The sequence below is a fragment of the Balaenoptera borealis genome, assembly GCF_965194805.1.
Source record: "Balaenoptera borealis genome assembly, chromosome: 6".
NCBI classification, from domain to species: domain Eukaryota; kingdom Metazoa; phylum Chordata; class Mammalia; order Artiodactyla; family Balaenopteridae; genus Balaenoptera; species Balaenoptera borealis.
Genome location: NC_138863.1, coordinates 4,398,746 through 4,413,559, shown reverse-complemented (window position 1 = coordinate 4,413,559; position 14,814 = coordinate 4,398,746). Strand labels below are relative to the sequence as shown.

The window sequence follows — 14,814 nt, the reverse complement described above, 5'->3', positions numbered from 1 at the left end:
TCTCCCTCTGAGTCCAGCCCTCAGTGGCCAGACCTCTGACAAAGGAGGAAAGGGAGGAAGCCAGGACCCCAGGGACGGAGGGACCATCTCCCCCAGGACCCAGAGCTCAGGATTAGGATGCTCTGCTCTGTCCTGCTCTCCAGGATGCTGCTGGCCTCCCCTCCGCCTTCTCACGGGCGGTCTGGAGGGTCAGGGAAGGGGGAAATCAGGAGGGCGTGGGGTGTCGCGGGAGCTGCCAACGGGACGCTACAGCCTCCAGTTTCTTCACCTTCTCACGCTGAAATGTCTCACGCTGAAAAGGGTAAGCTGACACTCTGGCCCAGGAATGGCCTTGCGCTCGGGCCACCACGAGGGCATAGCTTTCACAGGGCCGGGCACGACACAGCCTTCACTCTCCCAGAGGCCAGCTGGGGGCCAGGTGATGGCTCTGGAGTCAGATCTAGGCTTAAATCCAGATGCCAGCCCCTTAGTTCTCTTGCATTTTTGGTTGAATTAAGCATTCTGAGCCTCAGTTTTCTCGTCTGTAAAAAGGAGACATTAATTCCTGCCTCATCAGGGATTGGGGCAATGAAAAGGGAAAGTGTGTATAAAACTTCTGGCCAGACAACGAGTCTTCCCTGCTTCTCCATCCCCTGCTTGACCATCATAAACACCTGAGGAGGCTGGCACCCTGCCTTGATAACTTCTTTTGTCTGCAAAACACCTATTAAATATTAATCATTTATCCCGTGTTTCTTAATTGTTAGATGTATTTCTAATATTTCCTAGCTAAATAGATGTATATTCCTTTCCACATATAGCTTTACTAGACGAGAGAATTTTAAATAACATTTGTTAACTGGTACGGTAAAGGCATTTCTTAAAGGAATGCATTAGAGTTATCGCGTGTGAAATAAAGGAACCCTCCCAAAATAATGAGAAGAAAACAGATTTGAACTTGTGCTTGGGAAACAGATCAGAAACTTGTTTCGCCAGCATGTTTGCACGTGCACGGGGTGTTGTGGGCGAAGCAGACGCCTCCAGCCAGAAGTGAAATTATGATGTTTCCTAGGCGTTGCATTCTTTGCTCTGCCGAGATTAATTCAGTCAGAGGAAGTCTTTATAAGAAGACGTGATGAGTAATTGGGCCCTTCTGTTATTTCACCTTCTCCAGCAAATGCCTCTCAGATCCATATTTTGCTGCCCTCAAGCTGCTGCGGCCCCGGCCCACATAACAGGACCGCACTGGAGCTGCCTACCACTGATTCACCAGCACAGCCATAAAATCCCACTTTCCTTTGGTTAATTAAAGGCAAATACCTCTTTGCAATGCAGATAGCTGCTCCGTCAGTCCTGCCAGGACACACAGGCTCACTGTACGTGATCTTTAATTGAATGACTTCCACTCCAGAGACCTCTTGGTCTTTCATTAATCAGCTATATACACAGTAAAGGTGAAGCTTAACGAGGTGTGTGTCAGGCCCTCCAACGTGGAGTGGCCTAGGCGGATGCACGTACTGTTCCACATGTTGATAACCTGACATCCAGCACTTTGTGGTCCACCTAATGTCAGTCTGCAGTGATTCTAATTAATGCAAAGATAGCTTGACTGATATCGAGACAAACCCCTCAGTGGCAGGAGCAAATAATTTCTTGAGAGTGAGAACATCATGATCATGTCCTTGGCTCTGTCCTGGAGTCTGAGCGATTGAGCCATTTGGTGGCTGGAGAAGAGCGGCTTAATTCAGAGGCTGAATAACGCAGCTGTTAGACCTGGAGCTTCTGCACCTAGACTGACCAGGCTCACGTCACGGCATTGCGACCCAGGAAAATCACTTAAATGCTCTGTACCTCAGTTTTCTTATCAGCAAAATGGGGATAACAATAGTGCCCACCTCATAAGGTTGTTGCGAGGAGTGAATGAGTTAAAACAGAGAGAAGTGTAAGGTCTGTGATATATAGATGCTCACGAAATGCCAATATTTTTATACTCATGTGCTTCTGTTGGTTACTTGACAATGTCAACAAAATTCAGCATTTAGAATGAGTGCATTTAGGTGTTCTTTTGGGCAAGAGGATGGGTTTCTCTTACTTTTCCTCTGAAGAACTTAGTGCTTTGAGCTTGGTGGTTAAGTACACAGAGGCCACAAGTCAGGTTGCTGGGCTTCAAATTCCAGCTCATCTTCAAATTATTGGGTAACCTTGCAAGTGTGCATGCATGGGGGAAGATTCCAAGAAGCTCAGTGGAAAGCAACAGCTGGAACACTAAAATAATTGAGCACATACCTTAGCTTCTGCCAAGTTAAAAGAGCTTGGTAAACACCTCAAGCTGTCCTTTTAGACCTCAAAGTAAAGACAAGGTTCCAGGACTAAGGGTGAACTCAAAACAGACCCACACTAACAAAATAGAAAACGAAACCTCTGCAAGTTCAAGCTGATCAGCCAGCAACTTAACTGCCTGATAGAACCAAGCCTAGCATGCTTCAGAGTGTCAACAATGTATCATCCACAATGTCTAATGTACAATAAAAAATTATTAATCATATGAAGAAACAAAAACATGTGACACATAGTCAAGAAAAAACAAATAGAAACAAACCCCAAGGTGACACAGTATTGGAATTAGCAGATAAGGACTATAAGGCAACTACTGAGTTCAAGGACTTAAAAGAAAAGATAGCTACATTGAATGAACAGATGGAGAATTACAACAGAGAAATAGAGACCTATAAGAATAAGCAAATTTAAATCCTAGAACTGAAAAGCAAAATGTCAGAAACACAAAAAAATAATCCACAAGATAGGTTTAATAGCAGATTGGAGATAGTAGAAGAAAGGGTAGGTAAACTTGAAAGTAGATTAATAGAAATTATCCAATGTGGAAACTAGAGAGACAGAACCTCAGTGACTTGTGGAACAATATGAAGCAGTCAAATATATATATATATATCTCAGAAGGAGAAGAGAGAAAGTGAGGCAGAAAAAATATTTGAGGAAATAATGGCTCAAATTTCCCAAATTTGGCTTAAAACATGTATTTACAGTTTCAATGAGCACAGTGAGCCACAAGCAGTTAAAGTACAAAGAACAAACAAAAATATCTAGACACCTTATAGCCAAGTGAATGAAAACAAAGATAAAGAGAAAATCTTATAACCATTCAGAGAATATTAACACATTACACACAAGAGATCAATAATTCGAATTTCTGATAACTTTTCATCAGAAATAATGCAGTCACAGAGACAATGTAATAACATTTTTAAAGTGCTGAAAGAAAAATGTGTCAACCCAGAATTCTATATCCATCAAAAATATCCTTCAAAAATGGAGGCAATGTAAAAACATTTAAAAATAAAATGAAAGCTGAGAAAATTTGTTGCCAGCAGACCTGCACTAAAAGAAATGTAAAGGAATTTCTGCAGCTGAAAGGGAAATGACACCAAATGGAAACCTGGATTGGCAGAAAGGAATGAAGAGCACTTAAAATGGTAAATGTGTGGGTAAGTATGAAATATTAAACTTTTCTGCTGAATTTCTTTAAAAGACAAATTACTATTCAATGCAAAAATAATAACACTCTATTGTGTTGTTGACATTTCTAGATATAAAATGTATGATAAAATCATAAAGGACAAGGGATAATAAATGGATTATATTGTAAGATTCTCACATTTTAAGGAAAATAGTACAATATTAATGCTATGTAGACTGTGTTAAGTTAAAAATGACTATTGTAATTTGTAGAGCAATCACTGAAAAATAAGAGTCATTGCTAAAAAGACAATAGAGGAATTGAAATAAAGTAATAAAAAGTACTGAGTTTACCCAAAAGAAGGAGAAATGGAAGAATAAAAAAGAAATGGGACAAATGGAGAACACACAGCAAAACGGGAGACCTAACTCAACCATGTGAATAATTGTAAAGGGAGCAAACACTCCAATTCAATGGTAGATATTGTCAGATTGGATAAGAAAGCAAGACTCAAGTATGTGCTATCCACAAAAAGGGATTTTAACTATAAAGACATTGAAAATAAAAGAGTATAAAGAAAGCTGGTGTGGCACCATTAATATCAGACTGGGTAGACTTCAAGATAAGGAGTATTATTAGAGACAAAAAGGGACATTTCATAATGATAAAATAACCCATCAGGAAGACATCACATCCTAAGTGTGGATACATCTCATGCATACCAGAGCTTCAGCATATGTGAGGCAAAACCCAACAGAACTAAAAGGAGAAATAAAGAATTTCACAATCATAGTTGGAGGCTTTAATACCCCCTCTCAGTAACTGATAGGACAAGTAAACAACAAAAAAATTAGAAAACGAAAAAGCAAGTCACAGAATGAGAGGAAATATTTGCAATATGTGTGTCCCACAAAGAACTTGTAACCAGAATATATAAAGAACTCTTCCAAATCTCAAGACCAGCAGTCCAGTGAAGAGTAGGCAAATGACTTGAACAGACATTTCAAAAAAGAAGTTATACAAGGACCAAAAAGCACATGAAGATGGTGGTGACACAGCTGTATCCGTTTCTTCAAAGCTCACACTTAAAATGCATATTTCAGATCTGTGCATGTCACTGTATATAAATTTTACATTAATAAAAATAGTGCAGGAGGGTCAGGAAGAGAAGGGTCTAGGTTTGGACCCTGCTCAGCCACTTGATCTCGGTGGCCTTGGGCAAGTTACTTAACCTCTCAGAGCCCCAGTTTCTTTATCTGTAAAATGGGGATGAGAATGGACTCTTCACTGGGCTGCTGTGAAGATTAAATACAATGACACAAAACGTGGAGCACTTAGCGTGTATGAGGTGCTCTATTAAACAGCTTAATGCTCGCTCTTTATTCCCCACCCTCCTTCTTCTTCTCGCCTCCCAGCTCCTCAAACTTCTCTCTCCATGGATTCCTTCAGGACAAGCAAGGGACGAAAGTAGGGGGGGATGTCCTAACTTGCACAGCGTGGGGTCCATGTGGCTGGGAGAGGAAACCCCGCTGCCATCACTTCCTCCCTGGGGCTGTTAGGAGGAGACGGAAAAGGAACCATTTCTATGAGCGGCTGCTTGTGTGTAACCATCTCCCCTGAAAGCAGATGCAGTGCTAACATCTAGCCCCAGGTACCGGACAGTCCTTGCTCTGTGTACATTTTGATATAGTAAAAGCTGGCTTATCGGGCATGCTAGCAAAATGAACTGAACAGCCTAAGGACAACCTTGAGGGACTCAAACAAATGAAAATGAAATCCTGTGAAGTTTTAATATCAAATATAAATACTGAGTATCAGAATGCTCTAAAACTTGGTAATCCTCAAGTGTACATATGTATACTGTGTCTCTATCTATCCATCTATCTATTATCTATCATCTATCCATCCATCCATCCATTGATGTATCTTCATCATCATCCATCACCATCATCATCTATATCTAAACTATATCAGAGAATCATTGCTTTTAGGGCTGACAGTATCATTTGGTTTGACTCCTTCATTTCAGTGACGATAAAACAGAGACGCAGGGAGGTGAAGAGCTTATCTAAGATCACAGTGCTGGGTTGTGTATGCACCTTCGAGGACGTGGCATCCTCTGGCACGGGGATGTAATTGAATATCTACACTACTGCGGTCAGCTTAGCTTCCTGTGGGTTCCTCCTTTATTTCCTGTGTGAGAAGCTGACTTCAATTTATTCCATGTGAGAAAAAAAATACCCCCAAATGCAAATATCTGATGCCATTACTGGAGGGAGGTGGGCTGGAAAAGGATTGAATTTTTAACGAGACCTGTGAACACTGCAGGAAGAACTCCTGTGGCAGAAGGAGGCTGATCTGAATGGCACAGGAGGGCGTTTACGCAAAGAAAGAAGCTGTGTCTGGTTGTTGGACGCTCAGCCAGATGCAATAATAAAGCAATTTACAGGAGGATGCAATGGGGAAGTTTAAGAGGGATGTGCATGTCTGCCTAAGGAAATGATCTGTGAGGGTCTGTGCTAGCTGGCTTAAGGAGATTAACTGCAGCATTTGAAAATGCAATTTGAAAGAAGGAGGAGAACCGGAGATCAAGAAATGTGACAGATACCTTGAGGACGACGTGTAGCATCATCTGGAGGCCATTTTTGCCCGGGTATTTCCCGGCAATGTTAGCTGCGGACAAGTTGAAGAGGTTGGCTCCCGTTTCGGTACAGATGGTGTGGACCAGCAACTTCTTCCCCACCCCAGACGGACCAGCCAAGAGCAGGGATTTCACCGAAGGAGCTTTCTCATGCACTGCTTCAGAACCTAAAAAAGGCAGAGGCAGAGGCTCTAAGATCCCGCCAAGAAAATAAGTGGTTCTTAGACGGGGACTCCTCAAGGCCATGACTCCGTGGCATGACCCCAGTCTCGGCAACAGTGATGGATGTGTGGAAGGCAGTTCTCACCAGGGGCACGCCTCCTGTCTCAGCCAGCTCCGTGACACCTTTGATTTGTATGTCAAGGTGGAGCTGTCAGGTCTCCTTGGGCGTTCAATACATTGCTTCTCTCTCACCCCTCACCCCAGCATTCCCCCCACACTCATCATTTTAGAGAACATTCCTGCAGTAACTAACCTCTGGCATTTTGGGGGAAGGGGCTGGGGGTTTCTCTGCTTCTCAGCAGCACTACAGCCTTTGAAGGCTCGGGAAGACGAATGTGCGATGCACGGGAAGATGCGGGGGAAAAAACAAGATCCAGGCAGCAGTAGCCTGGCTTTTTTTTCTTAATTTTTACTTTATATTGGAGTATAGTTGATTAACCATGTTGTGTTGGTTCCAGGCATACAACAAAGTGATTCAGTTACACATATACACGTACCTATTCTTTTCCAAGTTCTTTTCTCGTATACGTTATTATAGAATATGGAGCAGAGTTCCCTGTGCTACGCAGTAGGTCCCTGTTGGTTTCGTCTGTCCTGGTTTCTAGTCTGTCGGTAGGGGCAGAGTCAACCTGACCCTTGATAATAAACGACGTGAATTATTAGGTCCCTCAGAGGTCCCTGCCCTGTGCTCTCAACCTCATCGCCCATCTCCTGCGAGCCCAGATTGGAACTCGGGCTTGATTTCTTCCATCATCCTGAACACGAGCAGAGCACACGTCGGCACTAAGGAATTAGAGAGTGAACAGAATGAAATCCTGTAGAAGGCTGTGATTGGAACATCGGCTATCGCGCTAATTTGCTTTTGGTCAACTGCTGGGCTCTTCTGCATCAGCTGTAAACAAATCAACATTCTAATTATTGTGCTTCTCTTTCTTTTTTCTTGTGTGATTGACAAGACTTAGGGAATTTATCTAATCATTAGGAACAATTTTTATAGTTACCGACTACACTCTGCAAAAACTTGGAAAGTAGTTTTAAGCAAGTTCTCTTTAAAATGAAGCTAAACGGGCACGCTTCCATTGTGGTTAGCGTGGGAAATGGCAATGTGTTGTGGTGAAGCAGAACTCATTTTCCACGACAGCAGAGAGACGCCATTCTTCCCGTCTCCCGTTCATCACCTGGATACTGAAGGCTCCGTCTGTGGCCTCGGCTGGGGGCCACTGGGGATGCGCATGTGGTAGAGACAGGATTTGCTGTAAAGAGTTTATGGCCGGGGGGAGCTAAACTTGAGAAGTAACTAGAAGGGGAGGAAAAGATCCGTGCTAAGATCCGTGAGACAGAGATTCAGGGAAGAAAGGACTTCCCATTGGGGGGATGAGGTGGGTGCATGGGGGAGAGTCAGGCCAGACTTCAGAGAGAGGGGCTGCATCTGGGCTGGCCGGTGAAGAACGGGCAGAGTGGAAGGGGGCGTCTGAGAAGGATGCAAGTAGGGGGACGCAGTGACCACAGCCTGGAGCGGAAGGTCAGGTCCTGGGGGGGCAGATGATTCTGGCTGGCGAGGTAGCTGGGGTCAGCAAGGGGGTGGGGCGGAGAGTGGTGCCAGCTGTCGGGGTCCCTGGAAGATGATGAGGGTTAGAGCAGTGGCCGAAGCCTGGGGCCCAGGAGAGTTCTGGAAGGGGTGAAGGGAGGGGAGAACAGCGCTGAGGACAGAACTGGGGGAGGGGCAGCAGGAGGGAAGGGGCACAGGCGTGGGAGGCCCGGACACGTCATCTACCCCAGGGATGTGACTTTCCAGAAGGAAGGGGGTGGTCACCAGCGTCGTGCAGAGGGGGAGAGGGTGGGTCCAGAAAGGCCTCTGCACCGGGGCCTCGCTGGCCTCTGGAGAGCTCATCAGACGGCAGGGCAGGGAGGGGCCGGGGAGTCGCTGGGGACAAATCTGCCACGGCGGCCATGGCTCTAGCTGCTCATCTCGCCTTTCAAGGGCAGTTTTAAAAATTGCCTAGAATTGCTAAGAGACAGAGGAAATTTCCAGGCTTTTGTGCGTTCACCCTTTTCAACTTTCGAAGGATTAAAGAGTCACAAGGAGGCCAGTGTTCCGTGTCCTAAGCCCAGCTCTGCCCCTTCTGACCCCGGACTTGGAGAAAGTTCCTCAGCATCGTGGAAAGGCTTACTCATCCGTGAGAGCTGCTCAATGGCCACCTCTGCTGGGCGATGAAACCGCACATAAAACGCATCTGCTGCATGAGCGCCCTCCCCCCTCGCCTCCCTCTCTCCCTCCACGCTGCGGGGACAGTGATATTTCCGGGCCGGGGGGCAGTGAGCGGGTGAATGCTGACCAGATGCTTCCTGGGCATTCCCTTACTGCCCTTACTGCTTTGAAAGTTCACACCTCGTCCTGGGAGCCCTGGCCGAGGCTCCTGGAACCCTGGAGGCCGGTGGGAGCTTTGTTGCCGGGCAGGGTGGGAAGTGGCCTTGCGGTGTGTCCTCAGTGCCGTCTTCCAAGTGGCCGCCTTGGCTGGTCCTGGCAGTGGCGACCTGGATAATCAGACCAACAAACGCATTCCCTTTTGTGACCAGATACTAGTTTAGACGTATGAAATTCAGACGAAGCCCTGGCAGGCTGCCGTGTGAGCGAACTTCTCTGTCTGACTTGTTTGTACAGTGCAAACTCGTGAACAGGTCATGAGAACAAACGCCCCGCTGCCTCCGGGGCTGGGGACGTCAGCCACCAGGGAGACTTCGGGTTTCTTATTGACAAAAGGAGGGTCCGGGTGGGATGCCTCCCGGGCACGCTTCTTCCAGAACCCTCAAGTCAGCTTGGAGACGACACCCATCACCTTGTATCTGCCAGCGGAGGATGCAGACACACCACACGCTCACTTGTGAGGAGTTCCCTTACAATCTTGACACCTCTTGATGTTCGCGGCTCTACTGCCTTCCATCACTCTGTGATGAAGTTTGAGGACTAATCTGTTTATTTACACGGACCCCGTTAAATATTGCATATTGATTTTGTTGACCCCAAATTATGTTGATCCCCAAGTATTATATATTTGTGTTATATATGTATTTTATTTATGTTGACCCCTATTCTATGGACTGCTTCTGACAGGAAGTTGAAAGAAGAATGAACTGTTCCTTGCCAATAGGTTTAAGTTCTTATTTACGTCAACGTGGAATAAGATGAGAAGTGTCCAAACGATTCCCATCTCACTTTAAAGCAAATTAAACAAAACAAAATGCGATTTCTAGTTCAGAATGGTCATCAGAGCACGGCTGGCTGGAGTTCCTGCCCCTGCCCCAGGTGACGCAGTCATGAAAACATAAATAAAAGTGAACGAGAGGGGCAGGTATCCGTTACCGAGAGCCCCGACTTTCCTGTAGACTCTGGTCCGTCTGTCTGAACAACCATGATTGAATCTCCGTGGAAACTGGCAGAGCCTTGATTCTTTAGATCCAAGAAATACACTTTCACTGACTCCTGAAGGGCCAGCTCTGTTAAGGACCCAGTGACAGAGCCTGTGTGTAACAGGTAAGCCTATCCTCAGCCTTTGTCTAATTTGGTCACTTTGTTATTTTGTTTTTTGTTAAAAATTTATTTATTATTATTATTTATTTTTGGCTGTGTTGGGTCTTCGTTTCTGTGCGAGGGCTTTCTCTAGTTGCGGCAAGCGGGGGCCACTCTTCATCGCGATGCACGGGCCTCTCACTATCGCGGCCTCTCTCGTTGCGGAGCACAGGCTCCAGACGCGCAGGCTCAGTAGTTGTGGCTCACGGGCCCAGTTGCTCCGCGGCATGTGGGATCTTCCCAGACCAGGGCTCGAACCTGTGTCCCCTGCATTGGCAGGCAGATTCTCAACCACTGCGCCACCGGGGAAGCCCTAATTTGGTCACTTTGAATCGCAGGTGCTTGCCTTGGTTATCATTTCTCCAGATGACAGCTTCCAGGACCTTCAAAATGCTAACCAGACATTCAAAGGCGCTACAGATGTGCTTCCCGGGTGGTACTTTTCTGTGCTCCAGGATGCTCTAGCCCAGCAGAACGACCCTCACTCACAATTCTCAGTAGAAGAGGTAAGCCGCAATGCACACTGATGACGACCAGGAAGACACGAGCACACACGCCTGCTTCTAGCAAAGGCACAACAGGGCAAGTGGAATCCTTACCTAGTGGCAGGATGCCGTACAGGGTGATTAGCTGTCGGACATCCAGGAGGGAAGGCATGGGTTCTGTGGACATCTGGCGAAGAGTAGTCCCCAAGTAGCTGTACTCACCTGGGGAGAAAAAAAATAGAGGACAAATGAATGGGAAACTACGCTACTCTGAGTTGCATAATTTGGACACTTGCAAAACTAACATAGGATACAAATTGAACATTTCTGAGCAAATACACTCATATTATGGAGAGTCATTATAAAGAACTTCTCAGATAAAGGCTTGAAGAAAAACTGTCCAGCCACAAAAACATTTCTATACTCACTACAATAACTGGGAATTATGTTGAGTATGATACTAACCTCCCAGTATTTTAAAGAATAACCTTCAGATGTTGAATATGTGAAGAGCAAAGTTCTAAGATGAAGAACATACAAAGTAAACTAAAATACGGCAGGTTTGGTTTAATTTCTGTTCCAAGAGATTATGTCTAACATTTGCACAAACTTTAAAAATAACTTACTTAAGATGGATGTGAAATTTGTATTGAAGTCGTGTAAATCTGAACCTGAAATGCAATCATTTGAAAGGTAGGATCTAAGTCTAATTTAGGATAAATAGAAATATCTCCTTTTGAGGGTGATATTCATTAACATTTTTATCATTTTTAAAGGATTACCAAAGGAATAATATCGAAATAAATCTTTACAGGTTTAATTAGAAGGCATCAAAGAGCTTAATTGTAACTAGTCATAAATCTGAAGTGTTATTTTCTAACTTAGATAAGGTCACCACGAAAATTAGTTTTGCTGCCTTCATTTGTCATGAGGATGGACTTTTACATGCTCATGTGATTCTCTCTTGATCTGTACCTGAATCTGAAGGAAAAATATTCGAAAAATGAATCACAATCTCTTGATGTTTTTTTTCCCGACTTTTTCTTTTCATAGCAAGTACGGATCTTGCAGAGCTTTCAATGTTATATATGTACAACAAATGCCTTTATGTGTGTATGAAAACACTGAAGAAATACATGTAGGTGTCTACGAAATCCTGAAAATATCAAGGGCTTTAAAGCATTTTCAAATGCTAAGGAAATGAGAGTTAAAATCCAGATAACGATTGCTGTTTTGTTGTGGGCCACAGCCTTTCAAAGCCTCCGCATGAAAAAAAGTCCTTGGCAAGGGCAATGGACTTGGTGAGGGAAATGAGTGATAATGAAAGCGTCTATTATGGCTTCCGATCTGCACGCTTTTTAATGAGCAGGTAATAAATAGAAGAGCGGTTCATTTCGCCTTCACTAGAGCAGGAAGGGATCCTGCAGCCACCATTAAATCCAGCACTTATTGCTGTAAACATGACATTAGGGGGGGCATAAAAGTGACCCCATTTTCCTGCTTAAGTAAATCCAAGTTAATACCCAAATGCGCCATATTTTCTAGTCCCTACTCAGACAAAGGAAGTTGAACTGGTGGGTGTTGGTTCTAATAGAAGGAACGACCCTCTGCCAAGTGAGGAGACTCATTCTGAAAGTGTGTCACTATGCTTTGCTATTGCCCAGCATGGAAGCCATAAGCCCTTCCCACGGACTCATTCAGAATTTAGAGACTTCAGGGCTCCCTGCACAGACACCAGGTCTTCCACGAGCGAGGGAAGAAGGAGCAGCAGATGAAGAGGTGTCGGAGATAGAAAGCATGAAAAAGGGCAAGGAAACCTAGGACAGCAGCGGGAAAAGAAACAGGACTGTGTTATGGGTAGGATTGTGTCCCCTTAAAAATCCGTATGTCAAAGCCTAACCTCCAGTATCTCAGAATGTGACCTTATTTGGAAATAGGATCATTGCAGACGTAATTAATTAAACTGAGGTTATTAGGGTGGGTCCTAATCCAATATAACTGGTGTCCTTTATAAAAAGGGGGAGTTTGGACACAGACACACACACAGGGAGGAGGTCACGTGAGGATGAAGGCAGAGATGGGGCGATACAGCAGAAGCCAAGGATCGCCAACGACTGCCAGCAAACCACCGAGGGATGGACAGAGGAAGAGGTCAGTTTAGGCCACGTGAGCCCCAGGGCAGCTCAGCATCCTGGCAGGGGAGGACTGACAGGTCCAGGGAGCAGGACAGAGGTGGGGGCTTGAAGGGGCTCTGAGGCTACAGCCAAAAGATTCCTTCTCAGAGCCTCCAGAAGGAACCAACACTGCTGACACCGTGGCGTTGGACTTCTGGCCTCCAGAACTGGGAGAAAGTAATTTTCTGCTGTTTAAGCTGCCCTACTGTGGTACTTGTTACAGCAGCCCTAGCAAATGAACACAGAAGGAGGAACTAATTGTAGAGAAAAGGAACATACGCGCACACTTAAAAAATAAGGAGAAATAAAAATATTTGAGAAATCAAGGTGAAATCAGCTTCTAACATTTCCATTCTACCCCACACAGCATTGAAAAGAGAATAAAGAACAGAACAATTGATAAAAAATAACAGCCTCTTAAAAAAGTTACTCAAAGAAAAGGAGTGAGAGAACACAGGAGGCCTCAAGTCAGCAGACAATGCTCGTAGGACTTGGGGCCTCCCACCTGCACCAGGACATGCCAGCTCTGCCCCGGGCACTGCCAAGGCTGAACAGAGCATCTTCTGATGATGAAGAGCACAGTGACGCGTGCTACGTGGTTACAATCCAGGTTCCTGAATTGTTTATACAATAAAAATGTATGTTGGATGCAGGCTACCAGCTTCCAGAATGTGGTCGACAGAGAAACTTCTCAGGTTAACTTTCTGTTGCAACAGCTCTGCCAAGATTATGCACCCTGGGGCCCAGGTATTCCGAAGCTTCAGATGTTTTTCACATGTAATGTCTAAGTCAAGTCTTCTAAGGTGGGATTTTGGGGAACCCGTTGAATCTTCTTGTTCTTAGGACAGGCCCTGGATGCCAAGGAGAAAGTGAGAAGCACCAGCCCTGGCCTGGGTGTCAATGTTCCCACCGAACGCAGCAGCTCCAGAACCATAGGCAGAGCCAGGTAATCTAGGGGAGTATTGGCTGTGTTTGTTCCCTCTGTATTTTCCCCTGGAGCAGTGGCCGACCTAGGTGCCTCGTGCTTCTGCGATGTGCACAGGGAGGGAGGGGCACGGAGGCACCAGGAAGTCACAAGCCCTCTGGCTGGCAAACCCTGAGCCCGCGGAAGGATAGGTGAGATCACCACCGCAGCAACACAGGGACACAGCTAGCTAGCTCTGTGCCAGCACGCCCTCGAGGGCTCCATTTCCTCACTCATTAAATTGTCACAGCAATTTAGTGAGGCCGTTGCTGTTATTAGCCTCGTAATTGTGGAAACTGAGGCACAGAAAGATTACAGAAAGGACCAGGGACCCAGAGGGTGGGAGCTTCAGAGGCAGGAGGGAGGAGACATTCCCAGCCTGGGCGGGACAGCTGGTCAGTGGGTCTCTGGTCGGTGGGCATCAGCCCTGTGTCCTGGTGGCACAGAGGACAAGGGAGCAGGGCAGAGAACCCCTCGCTGAGAGAGGGCCCCAGGCAGGCATGAGTGGCCCCTGCAGGCACCAAGGGGTCCTGGAGGGCGCCAGTGCCCAGAATCTCTCCCCAGCCTCCAGGCACCATTTGGGAATCGGGGACCTTGATGGTACCTGGGGGCAGGGGTGGAGGCTTGTAAGAAGGATTGAATTTGAATAACCTTGGCAGTTTAGCCCTCGTGATGCTAAGTTATGGTTATTTAATGAATAAGGAAATGTGCTATTTCTTGCATACCCAAGCTTATGGCGGGAGCTGGTTGCTGGGCACAGGGTCAGCGCTCCGAGCTGGGCAGGTGCGCAGGGACAGAGCAAGGAACTGGGGGTGGGGGGAGTTGGGGGCTGGGCCTTGGGGGAACCAGACATTATGAACTTGAGTTTCCTGCCTTCCAAGTCTCTTTCAGCCCTAACTGCTGTGATCCTAGTGCATATTTGGATTTGAGTGGTGTTTAGAAAAGAGTGGAAGCCCCCCAGACAACTCGTGTCCCGGCACTGCTGAGCCAGGCTGGCTGTGAATACAGGGTTCCTGGGCTGTGGAGAATGTCCAACCATGCGGCCACGTTCTGAGTCTGAGGGTTTGTGCTCCGTCCCCACCTGCAGGGGGAGTTGCTGAGGCACAGCCAACACCCACCCTGCTGTGCTTGTCCAGCTTTGGGCCGGCTGGAAAAGGAGGAGGGGTAATGCCCCAAGGTTTCTTTTTCCCCTTTACTTTAAGGTCTGGTACTTTTATTAGAATACATCTTGGTGTTGGTCAATTGGAGTTGATATTCTCACATACAGAGTGTGATCATTCATTATGCGGTTTGCATTTCTGTTTTA

The 14,814-nt window shown here is 46.0% G+C and overlaps 1 protein-coding gene across 5 annotated transcripts in view; it reads right to left on the bottom strand.

The window, feature by feature from the left end:
• DRC11 (dynein regulatory complex subunit 11) overlaps positions 1–14,814 on the bottom strand; it is a 170,030-nt gene that overhangs the window by 33,489 nt on the left and 121,727 nt on the right. For 4 of the 5 annotated variants that reach the window (XM_082396878.1, XM_082396879.1, XM_082396877.1 and 1 more), the window contains 2 exons: positions 10,485–10,592; positions 6,063–6,262 (listed from right to left, as the gene is read on the bottom strand). In XM_082396878.1, coding sequence (XP_082253004.1) covers positions 6,063–6,262; positions 10,485–10,592 — 308 coding nt within the window. Of the gene's footprint in view, positions 1–2,919; positions 5,007–6,062; positions 6,263–10,484; positions 10,593–14,814 lie in introns of those variants that run through there. The other variant, XM_082396881.1, reaches the window with a different exon arrangement.